We start from the raw sequence: 11714 nt of genomic DNA on the forward strand, positions 1-11714 counted from the left end.
CCCTTTACCATCGTTATCTTTCAATGTTCAAGTGATGCCATCTCGCTTACCGCAGCGTAGTTGCAGGCTGTTTCTGTGCGCTTGCTGGGTCGATCGCAAAGGACATGAAAGGCCCTGTTCGGTTTAGCAGCGCTAGGTATCGTAGCTAATTTTGACCATTATTAATTACATGTATTAAATAAAGACAGTTTACAAAACTAGCTCCATAACTCCTGCGCTATTTCGCGAGACGAATATAATGAGACCTTTGACCGCACAATTAAAAGATGGTTATGGTAGTATTACTGTAGCATTACTAGGATTCTCAATGAACCAGCAAGCGACCGGCATTGTGCTGTCTTGACTGCTGTGGTCGTGTGGAGATGGTGCCTTCACGAGTCCACCGCACTAATGCCAATGAAGATAGTAGTGGCAAACAGAAAGTGGAGCTCCAAATGATCACTCACAAATCGAGACGGTACACGTCTAACGGTAGTGATGGTGCCATCAACACTGTGTTCAGAAATTATGTATTTGAGGCTTCAAATCGCTTTGAAGATTAAACGTTTTATCCATGATGCATCCTCCGAATCAAATAAACATGGACTTTGAAATGAAAATTTCTCCCCATTCAGCGTATGGTGATATTGTAACTTGAATGTAGGTTCTAAGCTAACTTAACATCTTGACCTATTTAATGTAGTACTGGTATAGTGATCAAGATCAGTAACAAACGAGCCACATGTTCTGCGCAACGACTCGTTGATATTACTATATGTTTATATGCACTGCTTATTGCTACCAAAATTTTTAGTTTTGCTCGATAGTGATCACTTGTCCCCGGTTGCGTTGGTACTGAATCGTATGTGACACCAGAAACAACATTGCTAGTAGACATGCATGTTGCCATGAGATGCATGTCAAGAGAGCGAATGGCCACCTCCACGCTGTGTCCTTCTCTTGGCTCCCCGCCTCCCCACTTCTGGCCGTGTGGCTCACTGGCCAGGGTGGTTCTGTGAGGAGGATCCACTGCGGTCAAGGTGACACTGGCACACTGCGCGCTACGCTATGTGCGGCTCAGTGGACAATGAATGTGATTGATGTGTAAAGTTTTTGACTATGGCCGTGTTTAAATTTTTACATGTAAAATTTTTGAAACAAAATCTTATTATTTCGGAATACTAAATAAAATTTATTTATAATTTTTTTGCACGGATGATTGTAAATCGCGAGACGAATCTAATGAACTTAATTAATTTATGATTAATTCATAATTAGCTAATGATTAATGTAGCACACTGTTGCAAATCATGGATTAAGTAGGCTCATTAGATTTGTAAGTACAACCCACCCGTACAAAAAAATTTGTAAGTACATTTTATTTAATACTGCATGCATGTGTCCAAATATTCGATAGGATACTTTTGGGTGTAAATTTGATCTAAACAGGCCCCTAAACAAGGAACTGCACAGGCTAGCAGCCCAGCGTTCAGCAGGGCAATACCCGGGAGCAAGGTACATAAGTGCAATCTGCCTCTATACTTTAATATATGCAACACTGCTTGGGACGACTGTTATCTATATATTCTATATAGACGGAACCCACTAAGCGTCATTTACTCTTATTTCTCTGCGACTACGTTAAGCCATATCACTTCTATTTTTATTACCGTCAGATTATAAGTGTCCTCTAAAATCCATCCGTCCATGTATCACCCCCTCATCCTCCACTAGCATTAACCATAATGATCATAATCCTCCACTAGCATCACCCACAATGATCATAACTCAAATACTACTACTGATGGCTTTTCAACTCATCGTCTGACTTCTCTGCTCCCTTCCCGCAACTATAAAAGATGCACATCCTCTCATAGATTTATTAAAAAATTCTCTCAAATCCCGCAGCAACGCGCGGGGAATCACCTAGTGTTAACTGAAAACTGTTTGCCAGCATGAACAGGTTAAGATGCACTCCAACTGCTGTTTTAACCATGCTTATAAACTCAATTGGTCTAAGTTAGTAATTCATGCTTCAATGTTAGATTGATTCCCATCTTTTTTTTTTGTATATGCAAAGGTGTCTATGATTACCTCCTAATTTTAGGTAGTGTTTGGTTGAGGAGCGGAACGGGATGGAACCATTCCGCTCTGTGTTTGGTTCGGGAGTCTGAGAATCGAGCCGTTCCAGAGAGCAGAATATTCGCCTCAAATTCGGGACGAGTCGATTCCCGTGAAATCGAACGAACCGAGCCATCCCACTTCGACGGCGTCGCTTCCTGCTGGTGGATCGCAGCTCTAGCTTGGAGGAAGGGGGCGCCGTGGGACGAGCTCGGTCGGAGCGGGCGCGGGGGAGGAGCTTAGGCGGCATCCGAGCTCGGTGTGAGGGCGGAGCTTGGTGCAGAGGCAGAGGCGGAGCCCCGACGGGCGAGGGAGGAGGTGCCTGGGCGGAGCGGGTGCTCGGCGTCGAGGCGGAGCTCCGGCAGGTGAGGGAGCAGGTGCTCTAGCGGAGCGGGTGGAGCTCGGCATTGGGGCAGGGCTCCGGCAGCGGTCGAGCTCGGCGCGAGGGCGGAGTGCCAGCAGCGGCCGTGCTCGGCGCCAGGGCGGAGCTGGGGGCGAAGGCGGAGATCTGACGAGTGAGGGCGGCGCTCGGCGCGGAGAGGCCCAGCCGCGCGGCGGCGTGGGAGGCGGAGCTCGTGCTCCTGCGAGAATAGAGAGGGGACGCCTTGGTGACCGACATGTGGGGCCCACATAACGGTGGTTAAACTGGGCACTAACACTTCTATCCTCGTCCCTCCAACCAAACAAGAAATGGAGACATTCTATCCCTCCAACCAAACACATAGCATAGAATCATCTCACTCCTAAAATTAAGAATGGTGTCACTCCATCCTACCTCGCTCTTCAACCAAATGCTACCTAAATTACTACCCGTCTCACTGCCTGTGACAGGTTCGCATCCTTGATTTTGACATTATATATAGTTTAATAGATGTAGATGCTCCCAAATGCAGATCCATAAGCTGGAGCAACTGCAATTTATTTGGACATTCTATCATTTATCATTTGCTTCAGGCATTGTTTTGCTAATTTTTTATGCATGTATAGCTTTAGCCTGGTAATATTGGTTCAAATCATGTATCATGTGCTTAAATGGAACTTCCCATGATTTTTCGTTTCCTCCTAGTTGTAAACTGCCTTAGATAATGAGCCCAAAACTAACTGAATTTAGGATAATTTAGAACAATATCATCGGTTTTTACGAGGTTGTTTAGACATATATCGGGATTATGTTTTTGTGTGAGTGGATAAAATAAATATGAAAAGGCAAAAGAAAGTTATGTTTTTGTGATGAAATTCAGCAAGATGTGAGGTTATTGATGGTGACTGGTTACATAGCTTGCGATGATATTATGGATTTTGTGGTTGATTGGGTGGTTCTTATACCCTGGGCCTTGCATAGACATTCTCCATTATTATACAAATTATGAGTGCAACTGTGCAAGGATTTATGCAGCCAACATATTGAAGTCGTATCAATGCTCTGGGTAAAGTTTCATCTCCCCAATGTAGGGTAAAATGGCCATGAAAAGGACTGCTGTCTTTTTGCTAATTGTTCTTTCTTTCAAATTGGAGTCAAGCTGTCTGCTAGTTGTATAATTCTGGATGATCAATGAATGACCAAACAATTTCTCTGGTGCTCTAGAAATTTCATACAGATGCACATGACATGAGAAGTTGAGAACTGGCTCTGTTTGTTCTATGTGTCCGGTTTCTGTATTGACATGATTTAGATTTAACTTCAAGAGCCCTTTTGAATAAAATTGGGGACTATTATGTGAAACAGCTTTACACTTTACTTTTCCTATGTGAAAACGTGTTTGATAAAATTAGGATCAATAGGCATATGGGCAGTAGATATGCTATATTTATCCACTGTCAGATACATCGGACAACTTAGAATTTCGGGAATTGGAAACATGAATTGCTTGCATGCTTTCCTGTTAGACTAGACAGAATATGCAATGTTTATCCACAACACCGGACAACTTAGAATTATGGGAATTGTAAACATGAATTGCTTGCGTTCTTTCCTGTTAGACTAGACTCTAGAGACAACACCAGGGGAACCTTCATTTGGTTGCTCTGAAGAGTCGTAGAGATTCACTTTCAATTGCTTTGATAAAATCGTACCTTGCTTATTTTCTTTTTCACATGTAAGAAGAGCTTTTTTACTTTTCACTGAAATCGAACATTGCCTCTAGTTCATGCTCTTGGTTTGCTCATCAAGGTCCAGAACAAAGGCCTTCAAGGCAAAGAGGTTTGCATCAGTGGCGGAGCTTCAACAACTAATCAGGGGGGGCAGCTGTGTTAATTTTCTCTTAAAATTGATGAACAGTAGCAGATTTACTATTCATATAGTGGAGATTTGCAATAGCCAGGGGGGCCATGGCCCCCTTTGCATTACACTAAGCTCCGCCAGTGGTTTGCATGTCTTTCAAAAATTTTAATATGCAAAAGAATACGAGAGGTTACAGAAGTTGACAAATGACAATTGCTCATTGTTAAATCTACAGGTTAGCATCAGAGAAATTATCCTGGTTAGTGTCTGCGATTTGAGCAGTAGTTACATATTCACAATATGCATCATGTAAATCTGCCTTCTGATTCTGATGTTGATTTAATGATGCCTTATTTTTCTCAGTGCAGAGCATGGGATATTTCAGCATACCAACAAGCTAAAGCTAATTTCCTGAGATTGTGACTAAGTAGAGATGTATGGACAATTGGTACTCAATACTCTTTTCAACATTTGAGTGTTTGCCAGCAATATTTGAGATAGATTCTGTAGTTTGAATGGATGTATTCATGTAAATTTTGTATCAATTTTGAAGACTTCCAAATAATTGATGTTAATCTATCATTAGTTATTCCCAATTATGTTTTGCCTGGAGTGACAAAATGCATACTGATGGGTAGCTATTTACACGTCTTTTTTGGCCATCTGATTTACACGTGCTCACTGCATCGGTATCTGGTCCTTGACGATTGACTTGGCCTAAAACACACGTGCCGATGTACAAACTTCTCATTTACCCAGTCAAATTGTATACATCTGTGTGTAGGCTCAAAAAAGGTTGACAAACTTTTGCATTGCTTGTAGAAATGCAACCAAGAAGGGAACATGGCCCATAATGTTTGTTGTTCATCAAATGATGGTACTCACTATAACCTTAAGATGAGGCATTTATAGTCAAGAAATACACCAAGAATACATCAGCATTCAGCAATAGACCAGAGTATCGCTCCCCATCTCTACAACCATAGCAGCAGGAAAGCTGGTATCCTCGCTCATCCGTGATCCTTCCTCGTTTTTTTTAGCTTCGTACCCTAGTATCTCTATCTCTATATGTACACTCCTTTTTCTCAAAATGTTGATTTCGCTGCGCTTGCTTGACATCGCCATCCACAGACAGTCTTCATACACTCACAGCTAGTGTGTAGCTTGATCAACTGAAATTCAGTCGCATATGCTGCCTGCCGCATATGTTCAGCTTGCTCTCCTGACATGCTATCTACCACCCTCGCTCACAGCTCCATCTTCAGCTTGCTCGCCGGGGGTTGCTGTGCTCCTGCAGAAAACCCATGGACATGGAGATCAAACTCGGTGTGAGGACTGAGGATTCGAAAACTATCAACCTCTAGACAGCAGGTCCTAAGTTCAAACTGGTCCAAAACATCAGAACGAAATTTCAGAGAACAATTGAAAAAAAAAACCTAAGGCAATTCAATGTGAGCCCATGAAGAAAGAGATCTGCATGTCCAGACTCCAGAGCTGCACACGGGGCCGCGCAATAAAGATGCCGGCCGGAGCACCGGACAGTGCTTACTGTATGCCACTCAGCGCTGAGCAGGCACCGGTACACAAGAAGCTGTCAATAATTTTTGGGCAAAAACAGATTCTGCCAGCCGTAATGCAGTACAGATATATCATCTACTAGTCAGAAGAGGTCCCCAAGGGTTTTAATGATTCCTGAACGCTTTGCATGATTAGGCCTGTACCTCCAATAGCCCCTGTCTCTCCTCAAAGCGCTCTGCTTGGATCCAGGGCCACAGATCGGTTGCCCAGATCCAAGAACGGCAGTTCGCTGGGGCTGGTACGCCTTCTCTTTGATTTCTTTCGTTTGCTCAACGAAAGCTGTAGCAGCATTCTAATTAAGCCAGATCATTGCTGCTGGTTTAGCTTGCACTGCATGATCTAGTATCTATGATTCTAGATAGCACACATGTTTGCTAAGCTATAGAAATGACCTAGGCCGGCCCGAACTCAACACTCCAGCAAACAATATATTCCTCTACAATGCCTATCCATTTATCACAGCCCCTACATCTCTATAGCCGGTAGTAGAATACCACACTCATCCAGCTACCTAAGAAATTTATAATACAGAAGTAGCTTTAGACTTCTAAAAAATGTAAGAGTTGGCAAATCTTGTCGTGGTGCATCTGGTCGATGTCTGGATGAAACGAATACCCCAGTGCATGCATTTGCTTGTTAAATTCAATGTTTATAATAGCAGAAGAAAAAACACAGCCCCATGCTGCAGATAGTGGCATTCAGGCTGAAGTAGTTTCCAGCTGGCTAGCTCCAACATATCAAATTGGACGCCAGAGACCCAGACAAGTAGTGGACAGCTTACAGAAACAGTGGGTCCGTTCACAGTTGTACGAGTGGTCAGAAGGGCCCAAGGGACCAGATCTGCATCTACAGGCCTTATGCAGCCAAGCCCAAGTAGAACGATGGGGGGCGATATGGTTTCTGGTTCTGGACATGCATTTATTGATTCGGGCCATCCACACCAACCGATTGGGCCCGCCAGTGCCAGAGAGAACAGATCCACCAGACCAACACACCCATGACCAGCTTTACCACCCGAAATAGTGGCGATGATGGCTATAATGATTGAACAAACAAAATAAAAGGGGCCAATATCAAGATGCACACTATAATCTGATCTTTCTAGCAAAGTTATGGGCTCATATGCTTTCTTCTAATACCAAAAATAGCTAATGTCAAATAGCTCAAGCTACTGAGAAAATTTTCTCAACCAAAAGGGGAGCAACAATTCAAATTAGACACCTCTGTTACATTCAAATCCAGAAGCAAACAGAGGAGATTCTATGTGGCATCTACGGTTAGCTATTGTGTTTATTGGCTCGTGCAAAATAGGTGGTCACTTGGAAACTGTAGCAACACATGCCTTTGCATGTCTTTTGCTTCACCTGTGTTTCTTCAATAATACTAATACTATTTGCAAACTGGGCCAATGCAACAGCAATGCTAGCATATTCAAGTTTGATCACGACTGTAAGATGGCTTGGTACTTCAGTAATTTTCTCTGGTAGAAACTATTCATCACAAACTTTGAGCTATAGCACACATTTTATATATTTACCTATCTGTACGTTTACTAAACATTATCGACAAAGAGACAAAAGTTATGGTCCAAGCAATGCTGAGATACTTGAAGTAGATGACAAACAACTAAATTCTGTCAGAAAGGGGTTATAGGATTGCATGCAATTTTACCAGAGCTTGTTAGATCGTAGCCGAAGAGAGAAGGGCTGGAGCTGCTAAAGACGGGAGGATTTTCATCCCCTCGCTTTTCCCACTGCGACACCGCCTGGTGTTGATGCGCTAAATCACCATGCCAGAACTGCTGCTGAAGTTGCAACAGATGCCTTGCTCCATGAACGCCCATTTCTGGCCAGGTGACCTGTTCCAAGTCGATTCCGTTCTTGCAGTTCAGGCTTGCTATTCTTCCACACTGTAAATGTAGCAGTAAGAACACAATTAACGTTTCGAAAAATTCAAGTGGAACAAGTACTATGTTTTCCAGAAGGAAAATAATGAACTTTGACACATATAAGGGATTGAGCTATGTTTTCCAGCAGGAAAATAGCGAACTTCGAAACATACAAGGTATTGACTTAGGTGGGTATATGATTGCTTCTGTAGACTTTGCTATATAAGAAATGCTTAAAATTCAGAGAGCGTTCATATACAAACCTTTTCAAGGCTTTTCTGAATATGTAACATTCCTAAAAGTAGCATGCGAGTCAGCCAAGATACTCTAAGCATGCATTTATCGAGCAAGCCTTAGATCATTATTAATAGGATTTGTTCAAAATCATTATTAATAGGATTTGTTCAAAATGATACGTTGATGTGAATGTGTTAAGTTCAGGGCATCCGCAATCGACCTAGGTTCAGCTGTCCTGTTACAAGCAGACAAGATTTTCTCTCTAAAGGCAAACCTAAAGTTTGGACCCCCAGGAATAAGGTAAACGAACAGGCTGTGTCAAGGTACACAAGCGTGACAACAATATTCCTACACACTTCCCAGTGGCAGTACTCAGAGAAGCACTGAGAAATGGCAACCTCATGATTCGAAAAATGAAGTTTTGCCAGTTCTTGCATGTATAACTAACTGACTACATAGCACCTATAGATGTTACAGTAGTTTGGTTTCTTGCAACAACTAGGCTTGTTGTAAAAATAGTCCTTCCCAATTAGGCTAGAACCAGAAAGAACAGCAACATATTTAAGAGTATTGGAGTATGCATGAGGTATCCTAGTATTGATTGTCACAGTATGAAATAGGGAAAAATAAGCAGCTAAATGCAAGAAAGCGATTCCGCAGAAGCCAAACATCCAGATGAAAATTTTCCAAAAGCGAGCTTATATAGTTTTTCATTAGTCAGGTCCATCCGTCCAGTACTCCAGGAAAAAAGCTTTGCTTGCGAAAGAATTGTTTCTGTAAATCTATGCAGGCCCGACTTGTAGAAAGCTGACAAAAAAGGGATGGCTGCATAAGTACCTCTGTGGTCAGAAAGCTGTCCAGCCCACCAAAGTCGACCCTTGGGTTTACTGCCGCGAGCCTCATTGACAAGTACTGGACCAACCACAATCACCAAACAGTAATGAGATTAGGAGAAAGAAACTGCTTGTTATGTTGGCTAAAACAGAAATTGATGTTTCAGATTTATAGATTATACAGGGATATCAACAATTACCTCAACTTGCCTTTGGAGAGACTGAACATGATTAATGATCTCATCCAGCACCAGTGCTGTTCCTGATACCTGACAGGGGCCAAAACAAACAACAATTTTAATCAAGGTATCCCTTCCCCCAGTTCTTCCAATGAATATTATGTGATTAAAAAGAAAGCAAAACCATAAAGTAGAATGGCTAATAGCTTCATTGAGAAGACCAGTAGACCACTTCATGCATGAACAAGCGGTGACAAGCTTGCCTCTAGAATTATTGTTCATGACTTCATAACAATGGTTACTATTGAATTTTGCGTTCTCCGTTCCGGTCCAGCTAAATGAGGCATTTTTTCCGCGTTTAGAGAGCAAACAGTAGTTGGAAGAAGTTTCGGGCCTACACTACGTTGTACCCCCAAAGCAACCAGTCCACATTCGCCAGCCATGCAAGTTTGTTGAAGGCAACACGAAACTTCACAGGGAATTGACCACCAATCTCCCATATTGATTGACATCTCCAGAGTGCAGGCAAAAGCTGCCGTCCTTGGGATGAAACTATAATGGTCAAACCACCCCAGCAGCAATTACAAACACCAACCACTCACCACAAACTGCACGCACCAACGAAAACCATCCAAGCATCCATCCCCCATCCCCCTCCGCAATGGCAGCCTATCCATCAGGCACCTCCTCACTCATCACAAGCAGCCTTGCCTCCAGATCCCCACAACCAAAGATGCCGACCCATAATCAATCACATTACTGCCAGCGCGAAAAGGATAGCAACATTCCATAAGGATTGGAGGATGGAGGGCCTGCCTCATGGCGTTGTCACGGCGAGACCTCCCCTCAATTAAGCTAGCCGCCCCCGGCGCCTTTTTAAAGCGGCTGCCACATTCTGCCCAGACAACCACAGCCAAGGCCCCCGGTTTAGGTACACCGGATCAAGGTGCCTCTCCCCTTTATCATCATCCACACGGAAGCTGAGCCATTCCCCTCCCACGTCCTACCCCCAACCCGGCGTGCAACACACCCATATGGACGTGTCGCCCGCACGGTGCCAGAATAATCCGGCACCGCCACGTTTTGGAACTCATCGCATTGAAGCTTACCACCGCAAGGCTTTTGCACGGACTGAGGCAAGAAGACGGACTATGCCTTGCGCCGACGAGGGGTCGGTCTGGCGTTTTGGATCGCAGTGCCCTTGCACAGGTGCGTCGCAGGGCGCCGAGTAAAAGGGGGGAGGACCATTTGGAGGTGGCCTCTCTCAAAAGCAGTAAAAAGACCACCGAAAGCAGGAGAAAGAGTGTACTTGGCGCGTAGGGGAACCGAAATTTACACGAGACTACGCGACACGGTTTAGGCTTCCATCTCTGTGCTGGAATTGGGGGTTCGAAATGGAAAGGTAAAGAAATAAATGAATATAAATATGAAGGGGAAGGGAGAAAATGCAGGGACGGCACGGACCTTGCTGCAGCCGGGGACCAGCTCCTTGAGCAGCTCCATCCTCGCATTGATCTTCTCGCGTCTCGCCTGGATGGGATTTTTATTCGATTTAGAATGGAGAAAAAGTGAGCAACTTTTTGATGAAACTGGAGAAGAACGGGGGTGGGCGAATAATCAAGTGATTAGCGGCGAAAGCGACCCCCTGGAAAGGGTCGAGCGGCGACGTCACCGCGTCCTAATCACCCAATCATTGGCATAAACCCCCACGAATCTACTAATCCCTCGAGGTTGGCTTAGATAGACCAGGCGCGGCGAGGGGGCACGCGATTAGCGGCGGCGGCGAAGGGGGGAAGTACTCACCCGCTCGGCGAGGCTGTGGCTGTCCGTGGCCTGGCCACGCCTGGCCCGCACGTGCACGTACGCCGGCTTGTCGTCCTCGCCGTCGCCGCCCGCGGGCTTCTCCTCCGCCGTCTTCCCCTTCCTCGCGGCCTTCCCCTGCGCGGCAAGCCACCAGAGCGATCGGAAGTAAGCTCCGGCGAGGAGCACGTGGAAATGCAGGCGCGTGGGGTGTGCCAGTATCGATCCTACCTTGGAGGCGCGGTCGGCGGGGTCGGCCTTGCGCTTGGCGGCGGCGGCGGGAGGCGCCGGGGGCGGGGTCGGGGAGGGTGAGGACGGGGACGGGGACGCGAACGCGGAGAAGCGCGCGGCGCGGTCCACGAGGTGCGGGTCGGAGGGGAAGGTGGGCGCGAGGGCAGGGGCAGGGGCAGGGGCAGGAGAAGGCGCTGGGGCGGGCGCCGCGGCGCGGGGGAGGAGCAGCTCCATGGCTTGGGAAGTGGGGAGGCCCAGCAGCGCCGTGAAGGAGCCCCCGCCCCCGCCTCCTGTACCGGCGGCCGCGGGCGGGGCGGAGGAGGCTTGCCCCGCGGCGGCCGGGATCAGCGCCGCCTGGATCTCGGCCCCGGCGGCGGGGAGCTCCTGCGGCGGCGGCGGCGGCGGCGAGGGGTGGCGCATTGGCGCGGCGGAGGCGTTCGCGACGAGGGAGGCGGAGGCGGAGGCGGGGAGGGGGGGGGGAGGCGGTGGCTGTGTGTTTGTGTGTGTGTATATATAGGGGGGTGGGGGTGCCGGCGGTGAGGCGCGAGGTGGTGTGCCTGCCGCGCGTGAGCTGCTGCCTCTGCCGCGTTCGCTCGAGCGAGCCCGCCGCGGCTTCCTCTCGGGTCAAGAAGGAAGGCGGAGGGGGG

General features: G+C 46.4%; 1 protein-coding gene across 1 annotated transcript; it reads right to left on the reverse strand.

Moving 5' to 3' along the window:
• Positions 1-5102: 5102 nt before the first annotated feature.
• On the reverse strand, positions 5103-11502 carry LOC120703921 (transcription factor bHLH48-like). Its single transcript, XM_039988126.1, has 7 exons — positions 11068-11502; positions 10840-10974; positions 10501-10566; positions 9058-9126; positions 8862-8936; positions 7571-7808; positions 5103-5612 (listed from the first exon to the last, which is right to left on the reverse strand). Exons 1-7 carry the CDS (start codon positions 11485-11487, stop codon positions 5569-5571), a joined length of 1047 nt encoding a protein of 348 aa, XP_039844060.1. The 5' UTR covers positions 11488-11502; the 3' UTR covers positions 5103-5568.
• Between the last annotated feature and the right edge of the window lie 212 nt (positions 11503-11714).

This window comes from Panicum virgatum, chromosome 4K (assembly GCF_016808335.1).
Source record: "Panicum virgatum strain AP13 chromosome 4K, P.virgatum_v5, whole genome shotgun sequence".
NCBI lineage: Eukaryota > Viridiplantae > Streptophyta > Magnoliopsida > Poales > Poaceae > Panicum > Panicum virgatum.